This window comes from Maylandia zebra, linkage group LG12 (genome assembly GCF_041146795.1).
Source record: "Maylandia zebra isolate NMK-2024a linkage group LG12, Mzebra_GT3a, whole genome shotgun sequence".
Classification (NCBI taxonomy): domain Eukaryota; kingdom Metazoa; phylum Chordata; class Actinopteri; order Cichliformes; family Cichlidae; genus Maylandia; species Maylandia zebra.
In genome coordinates this window covers 3836073-3859281 of record NC_135178.1, presented here as the reverse complement: position 1 = coordinate 3859281, position 23209 = coordinate 3836073, and the positions used below count along the sequence as shown (strand labels likewise).

Genomic DNA, 23209 nt, shown 5'->3' with positions numbered 1-23209 from the left:
TGCGACCAGCACCTGTTGGTTGAGGTTTTGCGTTCCAGGTGTTTTTGTTGCAGCCAGTTCGATTTTGCATTTAACCAAAGTATAAACTGACTCTCACACACTCATTGTATTTCCTTTGAAAGGCTGTGTTCCATGGTCAGTTGAACCCATTTTTATTCGACTGTGCTTTACATAGTCACCTGGTTCAAAGTACATTCGACTAAGTTAGAGGAAATAACATGAGCTGGAATATAAGACACAGTTTAACAGACTTGTTATAAATGATTAAAAAAACTTCCACTTCCACTGCTGGTTGCGGTTTGACAGGAAACCAAGTGAATGAAAAAGTATTTTAACCCTTTAAAGCCGGTCAGAGCAGCACGCTCCGTTTTGTGTAACTATTTTTAAATCCCGGTAGCTCTGCAACCACGTAAGCTAGCGCAATAATTTTTTTTGCATATGAAACTGGAGGAGTTGTACTTAGATCTTATGTCATCAGCTTGTCCTAGGTCACAGTTTCCTTCCACATATAGCTTTGCAAAAACTGCATAAAAAGCACTTGCAGCAACAAAAACATAATATTCCAGAAACAGGCTTTGCCGATCCGATCAGCTGTTTGTAACACTTCCTACGACCATCAGCGTGAACTCTCGCATGTCCGACATGACCTGCCCGAAACCGGAAGTGACGTCATTTTGCAGAAATGTAGTTTTTTTTACCATCAGGGCCTCATGAGCCTATACTGGTGTTTTTAAAAGTTATGTTTGACTTTATGACTTTCTGTGTCGTTTCTGCGATGCTTAGTACTCATATTGCACTGCTGGAAATAGTTTATTTTGATGCATATGCTGTTTGTTTTTTTGCAAATTTGCACTCTAATATTTATTTTCGTTTTTCCTGCAGTATATAAAAATTGGTGTATTTCAAAAATAAAACTATGAAGACACTTAAAATAAATTTCCTGTGGTGGGAAACTATTTTGTGCAACTTTTTTGTATTTACAGTTTCTCTTAAATTTCTCTAACTAGAAATATATGTTAAGAAAACAAAAACGATTTTCAAATTTTTTGTAGTTTATTGCACTTTTTTGCAATTTATGTAATTACTATGCACTTAATGCATATTATTAAAATTTTGGCTATAATGGTTGTATTGATGTATAGCAACTTGAAATGCTCCCAGAAATGGCTCCACAGCATGTAAAAATATAATATAAGCTCTGGCGGACTTGGTTCTATGGTAGGTCTTAAAGGGTTAATAAATTTCACATATTTGCAGGTAGATCAGAGTTCTGCTATTCTTTTCTCATGTACCATTGTGTGCAATGTATTGTTTTTGTTTTTTACTTTGGTCTTCTTTGCAATTATTGTGTTTGTGTGTCATTTCTGTCAGTCAGATATAAAGTTGGCTAATGCACAACTAAAATCTTTCTAGCGTGATTAAATGTTTGGTGTTATTAGATCTTGTTGCATGGGCTGACACTGAATTGGAAAATGCAGCGATAGAAGGCAATCAGCAATCAACAACCCAGCCTTCTGTACAATTTTAGATGGCATGAATATTAATAGAGGTTTCTATAGTTTGTTGCATTACACAAAGTAGGTGAGACTAAAATGTGCGCCCACCACAGTTATGAAGTACACTTAGCTCTCAACAAGATAGTTTTAAATTGTTGTTTTTCTCTGGTCTGTGTAAATATTTCAGTCTTCTTCTCTTTGCCATCTTGTTATAGCAAAAAGCTGTTGCAGCTTTTAAATTTGTTTCTGAAAAAAAATACAATAAGTCAGTGTCTTTAAGTAGTGGCATGGTCGATTCTATGACTACATTTTTAGACGATGGCATCATGTCTTGTGTGTTCTGCAGATCAAACCTTTGGCTCTTCATCCAGTCAAAGTTGGCGAGGACGAGACTGAACTCAGTCGACCACACAGGAGCAACTCCAAAGAGCAGCTCAGTGAGGTGAGTCCACAGACGAGACCCAAACTCTAATCTCAGATAGCCTCTTTGTGTTGGGAAGAATGCTAGTTGGTTAATGTGTCTGTGAAGCTTCTCGGTCATCCAGGTCATCGTAGGCTAAGCAGCTTGGAAAGAAAAGCTTCTGCACCAAAACTTAAAGAAGTCCAGATGCTTTTCTTTCCAAGCTCCCGAGGGTAGTTGGTTAACAGCGCATAGAAAGGACTGGTCACACAATATCACCTAGTTTGCTTGCCATTACGTGAAGCGTGACCAGTTAAATTTAAACATAACCAGGTTCAGCCAGGTGTGGGTCGACCTCACCAACCCCAGAACGGAACGAGTTAAAGGAACGGTTCCAATTATCCCTGCGCCCGCATCCATATGCCAGCCCATTTAGAAGATGAGTAGGTGGCAAAGCAAAATGGAAACCAGACATTGGTTCAGCATAAGGGATGAAATAATGCAATTTAAATACAGGGGAAGTAATGAGAATTTATGCAAAATCCCAAGCAGCTCATTTGAAATGAATGTAGAAATATGCTTCCTAACTAATGCCTGTCAAGCAGGCCTCCCAAACCTAACTAAATTCAATCAGACTGTTCATTTAGCTGACTAAAGCAGGAGGAGCGAGAGAAAGAGAGGAAGAAGGAAAATGTGCAGCTTCCTTTTCCAGCAGGGTTGAAATGATGGGAAGGAAAAAGATTTAAAAGAACTTATTAAATACATTGTTTTAAGTTATTCATATTTCCAACCGAAAATTCAGTCTCGTGAAAAAAAAAACAGCCTAATTTTTTCCTATCTTCATTTTCTTTTTTCTAAGCCTCGCTGCTCAGTTTCTCTCATGCATCCCCCCTCCGCACTGTTTTTCTTGAATTTGTGTAAAAGGCTGTCTTTTAATGAAAAAGTCAGGAGGAAGAGGCGGGCTTGTCAGATAAAAGCCCAACGCTTGTTGACAGCTCTGACAGGGATATGCGACAAGCACTAAGAAGGAGGGGGCATGAACGAAGGGGGGCGGTGGAAGTGGTGGTGCTTGCTGTAATGGCGAGGGGTGGGGGGAGAACACGGTTGAAAATTGCACGCTGTAATCGGCGACGGTGTTAGATGTGGCATGTCTCTCTAATCTGCTGCCAAATAAATGGTGCACAGACGTTGATCGCTGTAGCCACGCCATCTATATCAATCCATCTCTCCTCCTCTGCCTGTCTTTATCTTTCTTTTTCTCCTTCCATCTTTTCGTGTTTCTTCACTGGCTGTATTCCACCCGGTGAAGGCCTGGACGTGACACACAGCGTGTCATTGTCTCCCTTATATCTCTTACTTTTTCAGCTCCATGAAATCTCCACCACCGCACTGAGAGCTCTGCTAATTTTCATAAAATACGCTCCACCACATCAAAGTGGTTCCCCAGCTTTAAGAGCTCTTAACTAATGATGCCGCATTGGCAACAAGTAAAATGGATTTCTCTTGTCTTACCGCCAAAGGAAACGGAGACAAATGCGACATGCGGACGCACCCGCCTGCCTGTAAAAACAGTCATGCATCAATTTGTGAGCAGGGGGTAAAAAAAAAAAAGGAAAAAATGCAGGGGATGCTGTTTGTTCATTGCCATGGTCGGGTCTTTATCTGTTTATTTTGACTAGGTAATTGTGCCTGCAGTGCAGTAGGGCCCCTGCACTAAGCCACGCAGGGATTAGGGAAATGTGAGGTGGGAGAGGGGGTGGGTTCCACTGTAACTGTGTCCTGCAGAGGAGGGGGTGGCAGTTGTGCTGCTGTCGGCGTCTCGAAAACCAAACTGTATTCACCAACATATCCACCCACATGCACCCAAACCCACCCACCCACCTTATTTTCCAGCCACAGAGGGCATACGTGTTCACATCCTTTCTCTTATTATTGTCCAACTAGTAGTGATTGGCCCGCCTCCTGGCCTTCATGCAACGGTAAAAAACCAATAGTCTGGGTTAGGAGAAGATGGACAGGACCCTCCCCTTTTAACGCCATGTTTTTCTTTCTTTCTTTCTTTCTTTTTTTTTTTGCAGGAAGAGTGGAGGAGGGGGCGTGGAAATTGGGAGAGGATAAGGGGGTGGATTTAGTAACATTTTTCTTCTCCGGGGCTGTTTAGTTAACCCTTAAATGCCGCCAGCATCCGCCCCATCTCTTTCGCCACCAACCACCATCGCCACCACACACATACTTGTCCTACTCCCTCCCCCAACACTCTCTCTCTCGGGGGCGGGTTCTTAAATCCTTTTGAAGTCCTAAGCACTGCAGAAATCCATTGAGAGCCATGTATAATGGCTTTTAAGAGAGAGTGTTTAGCTGTATGCCGACCCTATGGCTTATGAACCACTGGCGTTTTAATGGATCCCCCTTTCCCTCCCCTCTTTTTCTCCCTTCACCAGCACTAAATCCAATGGATTGTCCCTCATTATCATTTAAATAAGCCTCTCTTTCTACTCAGAATGCTGCAAGTTGAATGAACTCGACATAGTAAGGCTAGTTCCAAATGGCCTTGGCCTCACTCCACCTATGCACATATGCACTTACGCACACAAACACATGAACGTACACACATTTTAACGCACTCACAACACGCACACATATAAACAACAGACCGCATTTTCCTTGAAACACGCTTTTGGCCTTTTTTATCCACATATTTTTGCCTTCCGTTCGGCTCTTACGCCCCATACTCTGGCCTCCTCTCTGGTTGCGGTAGTGAGGATAGCAGAAAGGTTGAGCAGAGTGGGAATAGCCTTTTGATTCCCACAGAGCCTACTTTCCGGTTCGCAGCAGGACTCCTCCCTAATCGTCACCACAGGAGCCGTCCTGCAAATCAGAGGGGCACACAGGCGTTGACAAGGGCTGATGCTTTGAGCAGGTGTGGGAGAATGGATGAGGGACATTGCGAGGGTGCAAAACAAGGGAGGCAGTGGCGGTGAAGGTGTGGGGGAGGTCGTTTTGGATTGAAGGTGGACCTATGGATGAAATTGGTCTAGCAGAAAAGTCTCCTCCAGAGACCAGGGGGGAGAAATTGCCAATCTAGACAGAGGAATAAAAGCAGTGAAAAGTGGAAGTGGAGGGAGGGATTTTGAGATTGGTATTCGTGCTGGGCGCTGACAGACAGAGCAAGAGAACAGAACAAAACCAAGCCTTTTCTGCCTCCATACTGCTCTTGTTCAGTATTTAGAGGACTGCATTAGAAAGCACGGGAGTTAAATGGGCCGAAACACATCCCTTACTGCATAAAGAGATATTTATCCTGAATAAAAAAGGGACAGATAAAACACAGACAAGTAAAAGACCTCATAAAATTGATGGGCACTGTGTATAATTTTTACACTTTCTTTCTTTTGTAACTCTGTCCACCATCACAAGAATGTCAGCATCATCAAAGGATGACGTTCCAGTGTGCAGGATGACTTTGATCTGTGACAACAGATCAATTTTTGCTCATAGAGCTTCATATATAAGATACGTTATTTAAATGGGTGACAAATCTAGTGACGGGAATTCGTGACCTCATCGTGACATCGTGAGGTTACAAATCACTGTTGTCTAGCAACAGGGAGAAGGCCCTGAAAAGAGGCCGTCCCTCATTCAAACATTCGCCAAATTTGAAGCTGCTTAGAAGAAAAGTTGATAGAAACGTAGAGAACGCACTGATGCATGGATCCCTTTATTATTAGTGAGTGCCTGTTGTCGTTTGATGTCATTGACAGTGCGCTGTTATTTAGAAACTATGTTACCTGAAATGGTGTCATTGTGTGGACACAAAAGAGTGCATCAGCATAAAGGTCAAGGATGATGACATAGAACGGCCTCACCCTAACCCGCAGGACCCCACAATGACACCTTCCCAACAAGTTCGTGTCGGACCTGATAGACTGTTGTTGAGAAATTCAAACAACACACATGCATACAGAGATTTCTTTATTTTTTATAGAGATGAACATGGTGGGAACACTGAAAATGTTAGGCTATGAAAGACTATGATTTTGGAAATTAGCTCTTATTTTTATGCACCATATTTACCGATGGTGAAATATCTGCCCAGTCATCCAAAGAAAGCTTGTTGTGGTGCTCTTCCTAATCTAAGGAGTTTTTTTTAGCACTAAACAGACACTTAAAATCTTCAGCTATAAAATAATTCCTGTATCAAATAGTTTTTTAATTTGTCTCCTGATGAAGGTGATGGAGTCCCTCTCATTCGTCTGTTGACGTCTATGGGAACTAAATTCAAGCCAATAAATGATACTTAATTTTCACATGTAGCACTGCAGCGCATTATGAGGACAGACCAGTACACCCAGTATCTCACTGTTGTATTTACACAGATGTGGACCATGTTTTCCACGGTGTATTTGTAGTATGGGACTTTTTGTTTTTAGACCAGCTACCCCTGTTGTTCAGAACAGAATGAATGGTAGCAAAGTGAGCAGGCGTGGGGTGCATGGTAGGGCGGGTAAAAGGTTAATGTGAATACTGATATTAAAGCTACGCTGCTTCATCATGTCAGCGTGAGCGAGCGAAACACTCCTTAAAGGTCATCCCTGTTCTCCTCTCTCTCCCTACAGAGTTCCACTCACTCGCTGTCAGGCCGTGGCTACTCGGTAAGTGACATTTTCATGCTTCATAGCTTTACGGCAGAATTACAATCTCCAACGACCCGCTTTATGGCCCCGGCGCTCGACATTTTAATTATGTTAAATAGAGTAATGGAGAAATCATGATATTAGGAACATTAATTCTGGCTGACTGACTGATTAAATTGCAGGAAGGTGTCCTATGCTACCTTGGCAAAAAGGGCCTCGTTTTATTGGCATTGATCAGCGCTGTGTTCGCCTGAGCTGCAATTTCGATGTCAGAGTTTTATATCTTCCTCCAGTGACTGTCAGTGACGGATGTTTCTGCTCACACATATGAAAAAAATGCTTAAAAAGACTTTTGCTTTTGTGCTATAAATCCATTTTTCACTGCAGGAAGGCTGCATGTATGCATGTTACAGTGAAAACTGTCCCGTGGACTTTTGGAAGTGACTGCGTGCTAATAAGAGGTAGTTAGAGAGTTATTTTTTAATCTTGGAACATGTCGCCTGTTCAAGGTAAAGGTGCCCAAGAGGATTATTTAGTGCCACCTAAGAAAACATCAGCTCAAACCTTTTGAACATAAACTAGCTCACAAATTGTCACTACAGGACTATTTTTATCCCCTGAAAGCATCTGTTGCCTTGCCCCAGTGCATTCTCGAACCGTAAATTTGTGTTCTTCCCCTCCCATTGTTTCAATGATGTGTGTAGTCTCTGGATAATACAGACAAGCGGTCGTCCTTTATGTCCTTTCCTTAAAGGGAAACTCATAAGAGGAACGTTGTTTAAAGTGTGCTACTTTTAGCTGATGAGTGGCATATGGCAGTTCTCATTGTAGCTTGGAAGCAATCATCTCGGCAAACAAAACAACTATAAATGGTTTGTCAGCCTTAATCTGCCTCAAAGGACTACAGTTAAAGCACTGAACAAAGCTCAACTTCAGAAGACATTGATCTCTGTGCGATCTTCTTTTTTATTTTGTTTTAATAGAACATGTCACATTCCTTTTCCCCAGTGGCTGCATGCTCACAGATGGATGAAAACAAACAAGACCTTCCAAAAAAGCTTGTGGAGCCCTTTGGCTCGAGCTGTCAGTTTGAGTCGGCAGGGAACGAGGCCCTCTCTTTATCTGAAAGGAAGAAGGAGGGGATCAGAGAGACAGAGGGAGAGAGAGAGGGCAAAAATGGAGGTGGAGTTGGCGTGGAGGTGGTTGTGTGGGAGGCAGGGGCATTGTGCAAGCAAAGGAAAGTCCAGTAACGAGGGCAGGAAGTTTCATGTTGTCTGGCTCCCCACTCCAGCTATCCAGTGGTGCTATCTGCAGCGTTTCTAGCCTACAGGCACCTCCTGGGTACTGAGCTCTGACTCTCAATCTGCTCTGCTGCTGGGCCTGCATGATTTCTGGGGTTTGCTTATCTGTGAGTGCTTCGGGCTTTATAGTGTGATGGTTTGGAAGGAGAGACATGGGGTGCGAGGTCAGGGGGCTTTAGGGAACTGCCAGCAGAGACTGAGTGGATATGGGAGGAGGAGGAGTAGGGCGAGGAAAAGACCAGGGGCTTGATATAGTGTTATAGCTGGAAAAAAAGAGGCTACGTATGTGGGCGGAGGCCTGGTTATGAGTAGGGGAGGGTCAATGAGGCAACTTTGCGCTACTGGCCGCTGATAGCACAGAAGAGCTATCTAATAGTTGGCCTCTGGCGGTCATCGCTATCTGCTTTTTTGCTCCTCCACAATAAAAACTCAAGCTGGTGTACACGGTCCAGTTATCTGTCACAAGTCACTAAGATTTAATAAAGTGAATCTTTCCTGACAGTTTGTCTTTTACTTCTATCGGAGATGCTTGTTTATGCTTCCATAGGTCTTTCTGGAAGACATATGGAATTGAGTGGCCTTGACTGATTGGTTTAGAGAAGAACGTAGAGGACGTTCCTGCATTTTAGTGCCAGACTCATGCATAAGGAGTGTTTTATGCCAAATACCTTAATGCTCTCTTTAAATGCTTTGGTTGTTGCTTACACAACACATTAGCTGTTGGTTTAATTGTACTAACTGTGTTTTTGTAAACGGAAATCTTAAGACACAGGTTTTCACATTGGTATGATATTTTTTTTAATCTATTTTTCAGATAAAACTTAAAGAAAAATGGAAGAGTAAGAAGTGAATAATATCACATGGCTAAATGATACCAATACATGTCTTTACCTAGTGGAGCAAAACACAGCAGGTTTTCTAAGTCGTGCATTTTTCATGCAATTTCTAGTTGTTCAAATTGTCCTTGATAAGGGAAACGGGAACATACCTTCTTTATATGCACACAGCACAAACTACACAACACAAACAGACAGTAGCTTCGTAATAAAACTATTAAAAGTTAACTATTAAACTGAACAGAATTTGTTTATCCAGTTGATGCATTTGAAAGACAGGCAGTCTTGCAAAGGCTGCACCTGTCCTGCTAAAACCCACAACCCTCTGTCCCACCCATCGCATTTCAGGGTGAGGATTAATCTCCGGCGCACTGAGTCCAGCATTGATATGTAGCAGCAGGAATGAGACTTGCTATCTAGCTCGCTGTGGAAGACTGGATATGGAATTGTTTATCAGTCCAACTCTCTTCTGTCTGCTTAGTGCAGGCTTCATTATAGCCCTGGCTATGTTTGGGAGACAAAATCTGTTCCTTGTTTCCGGTGCTGCTACCTGATTGTTGTTCCAGTGGAGATGGGTCTGGGCTCTGGTGATTTATCATCCTCTCAGGGGCTCCTCGATAAAGAGTCCAACATCTGCACCTGAGAGATACGTGCTGCAAGAAACAGGAAAATGTCAAAAAAAATCTCACTTCAACGATCCGCCCAGCCTGTCATTACCCCTGGGTTACATATATTGTCTGGAGGGGGAGATGTTGTAGCTAAGCCCAAGAAGACAACACGTCGCTCTTTTCTTCCAGATGAAGTGATTAAGCGCCAGTCACCCACCCCACGCCTTTTGAAACCACCCAAGGCCAAGCCACGGCTCATGTTTTCTTTGACGATAAATCCATGCAGGTTTTGTCTGTGACAGTATAATCTAACTAGTCTGTATTAGGAGGATTTATCTCCGCTACGTCAGAGAGTCAAACCTTAGCTGAAGTGTTTGTGTCGAATAAGAGTATTTGGAGCTCTCAGACACACCCGTTCTTCATTTCCCTGTGCTCAGGTTGTCATAATCATATTTAACGCTAAATGAGTACACTCTAAACAGAGCAGTCCCAGTCATGTGTGCATTCTTAAACAATCTTGTTTTAATTGATTTGGCATTCACGACCTCCACGTTGTGACAAATGCACTTGTTTGTCTAAGTGACGAGAGCTTATCGCAAGATCTCTATCAAATACAAGGATTATGTCACTTAATTACAGTAGGAGCCATTAAAAGCTCCATGTTTTATTTAACAGAGTAAAACAGATTTGCTGGATTTAATGCTAAACACAGCAACTCAAAGGAAATTGGGTGTAAATTATAGCTTTTGAAACAAGATTTTCTTGTTAATATACTCTGGCGTCTTCACCTGCAGTAGATGGAGCATCTTGTCTGTCTCTTTGTACATAACTCTGCCTCCCTCACTCTCTTTCTCACCGCGCCTCTTTCCAGTGGGGTGTGCAGGTCTCTCCATACCACTGGCTCTGCACATGGTGAAAATTAGTGAAGGAAACCAAGAGCCCAGCAGGAGTGGGATGGGGCCCTGACATTCTATTGGCCTTGGGGTGGGGCGCTGCCTGTCAGTGGTCGCTCTATGAGGGCTGTCCGCCTTAAAAAATCTATTTGTTTATCCCCGTGTGCGGTCCGGCTTCAGATCCTGGGCCCTGCTGCTCTCTACGCACCAGGGACCTGGGCTGTTGCCGCTAGCAACAGATAAAAATTGCTGTTAACCACAGCAGGGCCCACAACACATCAATCAAGCGGTCTGATAAAGGCTGCAGGCTTCTTGGGCCCCGGCTGAATGGTGCAGTTGAAAATCCTTTTCCAGTGGCTGAGCACACAGAGCCGTGATGATAGAGGCCCGCTATCATTCAGAGTCGAGGAGGGAAGCTTCATTTTCAGCAGTGCAGTTCAGGTTTTTTTTAAAGGAGACGCTTTAAAATGGCACCAAACAAAAACGGAAGCGGTCATTTAAATAAAAAAGCGACACAGTGAATTAGTGTTGACTGGGCTTAAAATGTTTATAAAAATATAAAAATGTAAAAGACGGCACAGTTTAGTTGTTTGTATGAACTCTTAATTGCTCTCAAAGCTGCCTAAAAGTTGGGACATTCGGCTTCACAAAGTTCCTCATACCCCATTCGTTAAGACTGATCAACTGCTAGACTAAACTCTTTACCCCACTGGGCCAAACTGGCATTAGAACAAAACATTTTTTTCACCAGGGGTGACTTCAATGGTTCATTCTAACCTTTTGCGGCCCAGTTCCACGATTCTTAAAGCAAATGCAGTGCTGATGACTTTCCTGCCCCGTAATAAAAAAGAACAATACTGATCTTTTCTTATATGAAATCCAGTTAATGTATTCCCAGCTCTATGTTATTGGCCTTGTAGCTATAAGTTGGAGCTGGAGTTATTCCAAATGAAACCCACAGTCTCATGGGTAACAACATTACTTTTATCCCCCGAAGCCCAAGCTTGATTATCATCCTTCTTAGTTTGTCCTGGATGCACTGTCCCCTAACTCACCTGCCCCACTTTAAACAAATAGCCCTATAATGTAACAATCAAACAACGCTCTGAGGATTTGTTTACTGCAGCCTTTTTCCCCATTAAGTTTCACTAACACTGCAGAAAAAAGAGTGGTAATTCCACTTTATCATATGTTACATATACCACAATCAAGCAGCAATTACATGCTCCTTCCATTTGTAAGAGCTCCCATTGCCGACGTGGATGTTTTAATGAGGGCTGTAATGAACGCTCAGGGTGTTTGGCAAGTCTCCGAGATGTTGCTGGGGCTTTTATGGCTCCCCATTATAACGTACAATTTGCATCAGCAAATTACAATGCTCCATATCATTATCCTGCACCAAGGCCCGATCATAAATTAGAGCTCCAATTACAAACATCTATCTGGGAATGGGGAATGAATATGATGGCAGCCCCACAGAAGCAGGCAGGAGGGAGAGAAAGCCTCCTGTGGATTGTGGGATGAGACTTCCATAGAGGTGTGATATTCCCATAAACCATCCTTATGTGGAATTCATGGTTCCAAAAGAAATAGACAATTTGGGGGGGGGGGGGGGGGGGGGGGGCGTCTGCTATTTCTTTTTTGGCACTTCCATATGTCATATTTCATGGCACACTGCACGTTGAACTTTTTGGTATTTTAATCTCTCTCCTTCTGCTAAACCCAGCACCCACTGATTTCTATGGCTGACTGTTTCACACTTTCATTCAATGCTAAGTAAACCAGTCCATTCAGCTGTGCAGGGGAGAGCTCTTTTTATTGTGTCTCAATCCAAACCAAAGCTCTGTCTCTGTCCCTCCCAATCTCCTTCTGTCTTACTCTCTTACCCTCTCACATTCAACTTGATTATACACCGGAGGGAACATCATAAATCATAGAGATTTATCTTGCTGCAGCCTATTAATTTAGCACCACAAGTGTAATATTAGAGTATGTCATTTAAAGAAGCTTTGCAGCAGTGCTTTGCCAGTGTCCGTCGGAAAATTCAGAGATAAGCGTTTTAGTTTGGGCCGAACCATCATGGAAAAAAGGACACTTCTTTTTTTTTGTGCTCGGTTGTTCTTCACGCTTACTTCTTCATAGAACGCCGCCCGTTCTTTGGCTCATATTCTGTGCCTGACTCTCCTGAGCACTAACTGTTGTTGTAGGGCAAACAAACAGCAGTGTACCTGTGATGGCTGTGTTGCCTGTAATCTGCGACCTGTGGCCAAATCTTGCATGGAGAGGTAGAACAAAAGGCGTACGCCAACAGATCGCTGCAGGCGCCAAGCAGAAACCACCTCCACTGATGAGACAAAAGGCCTGCGGGTCTCCCACAAACCCATAAGAGCTCCCAAATGCTGCACAAACAAAGCCTGAAATTAAGAAGAGCCAGAGGCAGGCCCATTTCTGCAGCAGAGCTAAAGTGTTCCTTTTTCACAGCCTCGGTGGATTTCCACTATGGGCTTGTAATAGGGCAGAAAAATGAAACAACGCTTTGCCATTTTCAGTCACAGATATTGAGAAAGCAGTTTTTTTTCTTGTTTTGCATTTTTCCAGCTCTTTCTGCTTTCACATGTCCTACCACACGTCGTGGACTCGTTTTAAAGGTACTAAAACCTCCTCTTATAGCCTTTAGCGGGCGTCGGATGATGTTTAATTCATATTTTGTTTTTCATTTTAACCTTTCATGTCTGTAGAATCATATGCATTCATATTTTTGTTTGCAAAGCCAAAGGAGAGAATGGGTAAGAACACCTCTTCCACCCTTGTGGTCAACACCGGTGCCCCTCAGGGGTGTGTTCTGAGCCCTCTGCTATACACTCTCTTCACCCATGACTGTATTTCCTCCTGCGCGTCCAATCTCATTGTTAAGTTTCCAGATGACACTACAGTGCTCGGACTTATATCCAACAATGATGAGACAAACTATAGGACAGAGGTGCAACAACTAGAGTCATGGTGCCACGACAATAACTTGGTCTTAAACACCAAAAAGACCAAGGAGATCATTGTAGATTTCCGGAAGAGGGGTCATAACAACCATCTGCCTCTCTTCATTGGCAGTGAGGCGGTGGAGAGGGTGAGCAGTTTTAAATTCTTGGGGGTAACTGTGACCGAGGACCTGTCCTGGGGCAACCATATCACCTCAGTTGTACGGAAGGCCCAACAGCGCCTCTACTACCTGAGGAGACTGCGGAGCGCACACATTCCCAGATCTCTGATGTTGAACTTCTACAACTGTGCCATCAGCAGCGTTCTGACGTATGGATTTCTAGTGTGGTTCCCCAGCTGCACCAAGGCCGATCAGCAAGCACTCCAGCGGGTGGTGAAAGAAGCTGGCAGAATTATTGGAACAAGTCTGCCAGAGATCAGTAATATCTTCCCCACTCGCTGTCTGAGGAGGGTGCACAGTATCCTGCGGGACCAACATCACCCTGCGCGCCACCTTTTCCATCTGCTGCCCTCAGGGAGAAGGTACAGGTCTATACAGGCCAGAACATCCAGACTGGCCAACAGCCTGTATCCACAGGCTGTGAGGCTCCTGAACTCTCTGCCCCCCTCTCACGGACAATAACCATATCCAACTTCTTAATAGCAATGAACTGGTCTGCATTGGTGCATCATATCTTTATTCTCTTCCCCCTCCTGCCCCCCCCCCCCCCCCCCTCTTTCTTAAATAGATAACTATCATATCTGATATCATATCTCACAGTACAATAATATTGAATGGGTTGCATTGTTGTATTTTGTCATGTTTCTCAGGTCTTTGTCTGAATTTCTACGAACATTATTGCTAAGGATTGTCTTATTGCATTGGAGTCACACTGGGTTAAATATGTACACTTGGGTTTTAAGGGGTATTTATTATTTTCTTCTTTTTTTTGGGTTGTATGGAAGCCCCAAACGCAATTTCATTGTTCTTGACAATGACAATAAATAAATAAATACTAAATACTAAATACTCCCAACCCTGGTTAGAGCTTCAGAGGTCAGGAAATGAATTTTATTCCATATTCACAAACACCCCGTGGCAATTATTACTTCTGTTAATGTTTCTATGAATCCATTAGGGTTCAAACCCCCTACCTGCCTCTCTAACTCTACCTTCATGAATACCATTTCTAGAACCTTTCAAAAAAAGTTAGACTAAGTAGGTCATGTTCTGCCACTCGTCTTCTAATCGCTCACCGAAAAGAACATGATTTCCCTCCATCGGCGCCCCTCAGCCTTGCTCCTGGGATTTCATTCAGCAACACACACTCATTTGATTTTCTGGCATGTATTTTCTCCTTTTCCTTTCTCTCACTACACCCCCTTGCATATCCTAACTTGTATCTGACAGTACACAAGCATCATCTACCGTGCTTCCAGCTTCACAACACACACTCACACATATGCACCATAGCTCCTCCTCCCCCTCCATCTCTCACTATCTCTGTCTCCCTCAGTGGAGAAGGTGTCTGACAGTAACAGCAGGTAAGGTATAAGATTACAGGAGAAGCAGGGGCAATTATAACTCCAGCTGATGCTGGTGTGTTTATGAGGAGAGTAACTGTTAATGACAGTGTTGTGGTTTCTCCAGAGGCCCCAGCACAGCTCTGGGAAGCCTGCTGTTTTTGTCAGCCTAGCTTCATGCCATTTGTTGTAGACAAGTTTAGTTTAGTTTTTTTAATGTTCTGAAATGTGTCTGTGTTGGCCCTGCCTGTGCTGTAATGCTAAGTAGGTAAAGATTTCCTGTAATGTGTTCAATTACCATTTGGTTGCTGACTGAATTGCAAACAAAAGATGGTGTCTTACGGTCATAGCAGCTTGGTAACGCATATTGGTTAACACATGTATGCACGCAGTTGCTGATGCGTACATGAGCTGGCGATTGCTGTTGCAGGTCTGTCTTGCCTTGCTACTTGCTCCGTGTGCCTTCACATACAGCAGGCAGATCATAGCAACTGAAGAGGAATTTGGGTTCAGATTTAAAAAAATAACTCATCATAATTGTACAAGATTTTCAGTTTCTAGCACTGGGACTCTCCCCGTCGCTGTTCTCCTTGGCCAGTGCTTGACTGGCAGCAAAAGATTTCAGCACTACTACACACTACTGTAGACCTTAACCTGTACATACAGTGAAAGTACACTGGTTAGCCACAAAATTTCAACTGCGTAATATTAACCAAAATAACTCTGACCTGCAAAGTTATTTTGCTGAGTGTTTCCTCAGAGCACAAAACCACTGAAGAAGATGCTAACCGCTGGAAAGAGGCGTGGTTAGCATCAGATTGTTTAGCATCAAACTGCTGAAAAAAGTATTGCTGGTTCTGATAGAAAGGTGTCAGAACAGTGCATTGCTGTTTTTGGCTTGTGTATGTGGCTGAATAGCTGGAGACAAGTTGGGGGGCCAATGCTGACTCCTATCCTCCACCAAAGCACCAGCAGTAGGTACATAAGGATCAGAACTGGACCACGGTGCAGTGGTGGTCTGATGCATCACATTGTCTTTTACATCATGTGGATGGCCAAGTGTGTGTGTAGCTTACCTGGGGAACACCTGGCACCAGGATGCACAAGCGGAAGAAGACAAGCAAGTGGAGGCAATGGGGACCAACACAATGACCTGCAGCTGATCATAACATTATGCCTGATCAGTGCGGACTTCTCTTGCTAGTTTTCTCATGGTCAAAGTTGCTCGCATCATTAAGTTTCCTGCCTGTTATAGCCCAGCCTTTGTTAGGTGCCACTGTTAAGTTAATAAATGTTTCAGCTGTGAGTGGTGTAGCTATAATACAACCTGAAGTACAACTTTTTTTTCATTGAACTGCAAAATTAATTTATTATAAAGAGAAAATAAAGTAAAAGAATATAAAATATGATTGTATACAAAGTAAAGCTTTTTGTAAGTTTATATAAGTGTGTTAATTCAGTATACCTTTAAAGGTGTTTTGTTGCTTAACTTGAGTTGTTTGCTGCGTTTGACCGCATGTAAACTGTTATGCACTTCTGTGTGTGCCAGATGGTGCAAAGACACTATTTGTCTTTTGTTTCCTCAGAGGCTGCACCTGTTGGGGTTGAATTTACCTGTTTAATTATCTGTATCCTCTGACATATGCTCGACAAAGTTACAACTCTACTGTTGCAGACGTTGTGCATTTTCAGTAACATGTGCTTGCAGGTGTTTTGTAATACTTACTTATTGGTTATGTTATTTGCAAAACATTGCATCCCCTAAACACTGCAGGCCCAGGTGTGGGTACATTGTAGAAGTCATACCATAACCATGAGTCTGTTGTTGTTTTTTATTATTTTATTATGCTTGTTTCAGAATTACCCATTGTCTTACCCACACTCGCCCCGTAGTCATCTGCCCACAACTATCCACACTCCAGACCCCATGCTCTGTGCCCTCAGCGTGTGGTTGGCCTTGGCCCCGATCACACCGGGGCACATGGGAGATTAACTGGGCCGGCTTATTCACTCAGCAGGTTTCCCGACTCCCCTTCACTCATCCTGGCCCAATCTGCCAGCTAACCTCCTGCTCCGCCGAGCCATGGCAGCAGGGCACCACAAGCCCAGCCCGCCTTCATTACGCCTGCCAGATGGGCTGAGAATTAGATTCGAACTCCCACCAATGAGGGAGGGAGAGTAGAGAGATTGAAAGAGAGGAAGGGAGAGAGGCGGTGGAAGAAAAGGGAGGAGGGAAGAAAGTTGTGGGGGGAAGAAAGTAATGGTTTTTGTTTTCATTTATGTTGCAAGTTATTACATTTTAATGTAACACCCCTGGGACCTGGCAGCATTAAATGCCTGTTCTTGAATAATCGACACTAACTGCAAGTAAATGCTAGGGGAGAATGAAATTAGCAAGCGCTGCAATTTGGCATAGTGATTATCGGCTCCTTGGAGGCACTTCCGGATGATTTAAGAATGCTAACATTTAAGCAAGTCAGATCTCATTACTCTTCAAGGTTAAATCGAGCTGTGTCGAAGGGGAGATGCCTGATTGGAAATAGTGCTTCCTTGTCTCTCTTCAAGTCTCTTTGTTCATGGAGATGTTTCTCACTTTTATGGCACCTCACTGCAAGGTAAAAAAAAAAGACTCGGGCTCAAATCTGTCAGACCCTAATGACACCTTTTGCCAGTTCTTAATTGGATCAGCAATGCTTCCAAAGTATAATCTGTTCTTTGCCATGGATCATCACTCGTGCTGCGAGCGCTGCCATGCCCAAATGCCTTAGCTTGTTCTGAACGTCGATGTGTACAGCACATTGGCTGTGACACTGATATGTGGCTGGGACACGAGATGAACAAAAGAAAATCGGGAGCTTTTTGAATCTACACCAAAGGGAAAGTGTTTATTACTTTTTCAGGCTGCGCCACAAATGTTCTTTTATACAGTATTTTTCGCTCCTATTCTCACTCATTCTATGGAGGCAGAAACGATTTTCAAAGCAATTTCAGCCCTGGCATCTTCGGGTCCAGTGTTTACCTCAGCCAGCCGTACACATCTGTTCTCCACACAAACTTGATCCAATTAGGTGACAACAGACAATGGCTTACTCCTCCACAAGCCCAGCGCAGCGCCGGGGCTGCCGAACAATACCAAAGTGTTTTTTCTTCCATTACAGGGTGTCAGATCCTTTTAAAGGTGTTTACCCACTGTTGATGTGGCAGCCCCTGTTTCCAAAAGGGACTCAGCTGGAGAAGTGATAGGCAATGAGGATAATGATGTGAGTGGGAGCAGTGTGGCGGATGCAGATGCACTTTACTGTGCAGCGTGCTATAAATCTGTCCCTCCACTGCACCGCACCCCACAAAGTTGAGGGACAGATGGGCTGGACTTTTATCTCCACTTTCCGAATTCCATTGAAATCAACACACTGATGAAATTTGTATAAAGCAAGGCAGGGGCAACAAAGCTACGTCGGGGAACATGTCTATTAGTTTTTCCAAGCTGTTGTTTTCTCATGCAGTGGGGAAAATCATTGCAAGTCAAATGTAATCATTCCACTGTTGGGTTATTCACCGTCTCAAATAATAATAATATTAGTTTGGTCCCCGGCATTGCTTACATCTGAATTTCTGAGACGCAAGTAAGTAGTCTGATGTTAATCACAACCAATCACCGATGCTATCACTGTTGTTGCTGGGGTTTTGTTTTTTTCTTGTTTATAACAGCTTTATCTTTTGGCACATCTTGAAATTTGGCAGCCTGAATTCATTATCTCCAGCGTTTCATGTAGTCAACAAACATGGTATCTGCAATGTGGGATTCTGCCTCCTCCTACTTACATGCTGTGTGCACTGTACCACATCTGATGTCTCTACATCACATTTTGTCTTTGTTGTGGCCAAAAGGATTTCTGGATTGTAGCAGGGTTACCCTAGGAATGAGGGAAAAGCCTCTAAATTGTAACCAGGCATTTCCACATGAAACATTCATGCTTAAGTATGATTAGCAGAGATTAAGGTGGGTTTGTTTTGCCTCTTAGAAGGCCCCGTGACAATTTGGAAATGGATTGAGAGCAGCTTTTGCAAGCACAGCCTTCTTAATCCGGTGCCAAGAGTTCTCACCCACCTTTCCTGAATTATTTACATTGAAGTTCTCACGTCAGCTTTGGAGCCAGTGGCCTAGAGGAACTGTATAAAACTGCCTAAACCTCAAAGCATTTGAAGGATGGAAAACATTATGTTAAGTATTTCCAAGACTTTTAATGGAACATGTTTTGCAAAGGAGGAGATTTGTCAGTGCCACTTGCAGAGCATTCAGGATGTATTAGTAGACAAAAAAATAATCATGTGCTTCATTCAGTTTGGAGTGTGCCTGCCTTGTGCAATGGGAGCTTTAGATTGTACATTTTTCCATCTCCAAGGCCGCTGTGGTCGGTTATCCCACCCTAGCTATTCGGCTATCATGTGTCCCATTTCCATATCGTCTCCCTATCGCATATATGAGATAGAGCCCTCCCATGTGCTGGATGATGCGATCCCCAGATAGATTCATTCATACATAATGATAAACGATGGGTTTGGACAGGACTACTTATTTGACAATCATTGAAGTGCCACTGTGATGGATGCTGAAGAGATCCCGCATCCCTCGCCACCCACCGCATAGCCATAGCTCCATCTTCTGATCCCAGCTTATTTATTTTCCCTGGTGGATCAAGGTCTTGTCTCTTTAAAAATGAAACATCAAATTGAATTAAAATGGCTCGCTCACCCAAAACAGAAGCCCGTGCGCCTTAAAAATCACACATTTGTTCTCACAATTCATTGTAGCAAAGTCAACCAACCTCCACCCCCCTGTTTCTTTGGGTGTGTGGTAATGTGAATTATTCATGCCAGTGGGGCCACAGCGTGCTTCATCATGTTAAAGTGCCCATGACATTACTGATAGAGCCACCAATGCCCCCACACTATGCTAATGCATTTAGAAAGAGGAAAGAAAAGACACAGCAGCATCTCAAGGGATCAGGAGGACAAGAATAAATCACACTACAGAAATTAGTACTTGGAAGTCTATGTTTAATCATAAATTACTTGTTAGCTTACGATCAAACATGGCTTTAGCTTTAGGGTATGAACTATTGACCGGACACTCTCCTTCAGGATTTTCTGGTGGCGAACGAAATTCATGGTTCCATCAATTAATCAGTTCCATCCATTCCCTTGATTTAGCGATGTTTTTATGCCACATACCCTCCCTGACACAGCCTACAGATTTGTATCTCCACCCATGACTAAACCCAGGAGCTCACTTGTGAGGCAAATGTGAAAAACACTGAGAGTCTGCTAGCGCCAAAGCACCAGATCAACAAAACTCACCAGTAGAAGCATTATGAGTGCTCAACTGGCCTAATTGTAGTCCAGACTTGTCACCGATTGAAATCATTTAGCATTTAATGGAATGCAACTGAAATTCTTATGCGATAGAAAAAATTCCACTGTAGATCTCCTCGATTGGTGTACACATGCGTGTTAGCAGAGGAGGTAATGCGACACAGGGGTAAACATGTGCATGTCTGCGCTTTCTAGAACCGTGCTATTGGCATCAAATTTAAAAAGAGAAAATGTGTTTTTCAACACAAAAATCTAAGTTTGAAATCTTAACATTTTACATTTTGTCTTTCAAATAAATGTGGTTTATGATTTGCAGCACATTTACATTTTACACAGTATTCAAAGTTCTTTGGAAATGAACGTGCACAAATCATTACCACCCATTACTGTTAAAACAGACTTGCTAAACCATATGGTGTTACTGTATTTTTAGATATAGAATATTCATATGCAATGCCAGTAGTCGTGAAAGTAAGTGATGTAGTGTAACAGTGTGTTCTGTTGTTTTAAAGAAAGGCTGTTATGAATCAATGAGTCATACCATTTGCACAATGTATAGGACAAGCGAAGCTAAAACCAGCTACACAAGCAGATAAGTTTCACTGATGCCTTTAAACTCCCCCGTTTTACCAACTCAGAGTAAAGCTTCTTCTTCAGGTGCCCTGAAGAGGTAACTTTGTGTATGCACCACTTCTCTACTCTAATGATTTATTGGAGCCCTAAAATTTGATCAGCCAGCTCAATTGTAAGCACAAAGAATTACATTTGTTTGTGTTATTGAATGGAGCCTCAGTTTAGCTAGAGGAAAAATGTCCTCGCTGTGAATAGTGCACTAGTGAACATAATGTAGGCCCAGAGGGAGAGGCCATCATTCAGCTCTCCTTTTTGTCTTTCAGGTGTGTGTTATTATGCCAAAGAATGGTCCGATTGATAGAGATTTCTAAGCCGGCATACTATCACATCTTGCATCTGCTCGGCAGACTCATACAAATGCAGGCCTCTCCCCAAATGTTATTTCTTCGTGTTGTAAATCAATCTTACAATGAGCAGTCTGGTGTTAATATGAAAAGTAAACAAGCAGAGAAAAGGGAGGAAGCATGAAGAAGAGGTTGAACGGGGTTTGAAAGTATTTCCACTGTCAGTTTGTGTTAAGCCAGTCTCAGATACGCTCTTTGTGAAGCTTTTCTCACCTTTTCAGAAACCGCCCGCGCGTCTGTAAAGGTGCTGGGTGAGATGAGCACAACTGATACTGTGGTTCCCACACGCTTTGCCTTCTGAAATTTCACAACCGATAGCGGTTACTGACAGGGGGGGGGCTGATAAAAATCTCTCCTGATTAGAAAAAACAGAGTGAGAGAGGCAGTGCGAAAGAGTTGAGGCAAGGTGAGTAAAAGCTAGAAGATAGCAGGCCTCATCAGGTCTCTGAGGTTGTGTCTAGGTTTCAGTTGACACATCTCTGGCTGGCCCTGAGTGCACCACGCTTTCCACAAATGATTCGGGTTGAGTCAAGACTGACAGATTACAAACCACACTGGCATTGCTTTATCTTGTGATTGCAAATTCGTGACAGAGATTGCTAGAGTAAGATTAGGACTTTTTTCCATTTCATATTTGTGCAAACGAGGTCAAAATTTTTAGAATCCTGACTAACCACGGCCTTTATACCTTTGGTGAGTTAAGCAGCCCACAAGTCCAGCTAAGTTCCAGCATGTGCGATGACTCCTGAACCCTGCCCCAAATAGGCTGGAGATCTGAACTCAAAGCTGAGTTGCTTGTGTTGTGCAAGCTGTTGTGCAGAAACTGAACTGCTGTAAAAAAAAAAAAATGGTATCGCAGTCAACCACCCGCTGTTGCTGGTGAGAAGAGGAAGAAGGAAGGAAAGTTGTGGGTGCCATCATCCTGTTTGTTCTTCGTCTTGTGTTTTTTTAGCTTAGACTCGCTATCTTTAATCAGCTCTGACTGAATGTACTCCACTTCACAGCTGTCATTCAGTCTGAGGTGACATGATAAAGCGTCTGACTTACTAACAAAATGATTTGACTTTCTCAGTAACACACTTGAGTTGTGACCAAGAGACAACCTGCAGACTTAAACAGGTGGCTCGGCTCGAATAGACATGTCCACATTTCAAAAAGTTTTTTTTATTTGCTTCAGCAAATTGACACCTGTAACAGTGGTCCTTCCTACTTCCTTCTTTCTTATCTTAGACATGCTTGTTAGCAGGGCAGCCATAGGCCCTCGCTACTGTGATGGCTCAGCCACAATCTAGTACACTGACAGGCAGCCTATATATCTTGTAACTGGCACCAAATATTGGTTTTGCTGAAATATTCTGAAAAAATGCCACATTAATGATGATAAAAATAAACAGGAGGCTTGTTGGCAGAATGTGGGTGTCTGTCCCAGGGGAGACAGATCTCAGGGATATAGAAATAGTAACAGCATCACCCAACAAGGGTTCCACCGCCTCCTCCTCTCGAGCTCTCCTATACTCCCACTGCCTTGCAGCTATTGAGGCACTTGTATGGGCGTAGTAAGACAGCAAAGTTTTCATTTACTATCTGCAGAGATCCAACTCCGAAAGCATGCCTTCAGGGTAATGTTAGGTCTTTTCATAAGTTACAAAGATGTAATTAGACAAATTAGCTCAGCAGACTCTGGGGGTTGCGTTTTTAATGGCTGTATGTTGCCTAGGTTGGTAATTAGCAGCAGCCGCTGCTCCAAAATCACACATTGCACCCGAGGCCTTGCATCCGTAACCTGACAACCAGTAACAGAACTGTAATGAAGGCTTGTGTATCCCACTGGTTTGTCTTATTTTCCAGCCAGGTTTGATGCTGGAATTCATGCTGAGCCACTGTGCAAATCTCCTATTTAGTATTTAGTATTTATTTATTTATTGTCATTGTCAAGAACAATGAAATTGCGTTTGGGGCTTCCATACAACCCAAAAAAAAGAAGAAAATAATAAATACCCCTTAAAACCCAAGTGTACATATTTAACCCAGTGTGACTCCAATGCAATAAGACAATCCTTAGCAGTAATGTTCGTAGAAATTCAGACAAAGACCTGAGAAACATGACAAAATACAACAATGCAACCCATTCAATATTATTGTACTGTGAGATATGATATCAGATATGATAGTTATCTATTTAAGAAAGAGGGGG

General features: G+C 43.0%; 1 protein-coding gene across 10 annotated transcripts in view; it reads left to right on the top strand.

Moving 5' to 3' along the window:
• fbrsl1 (fibrosin-like 1) overlaps positions 1-23209 on the top strand; it is a 290242-nt gene that overhangs the window by 125199 nt on the left and 141834 nt on the right. For 9 of the 10 annotated variants that reach the window (XM_076890570.1, XM_076890573.1, XM_076890571.1 and 6 more), the window contains exons 3-4: positions 1843-1938; positions 6513-6548. In XM_076890570.1, the coding sequence (XP_076746685.1) occupies positions 1843-1938; positions 6513-6548 (132 nt within the window). The remainder of the gene's footprint in view (positions 1-1842; positions 1939-6512; positions 6549-23209) is intronic. The other variant, XM_076890572.1, reaches the window with a different exon arrangement.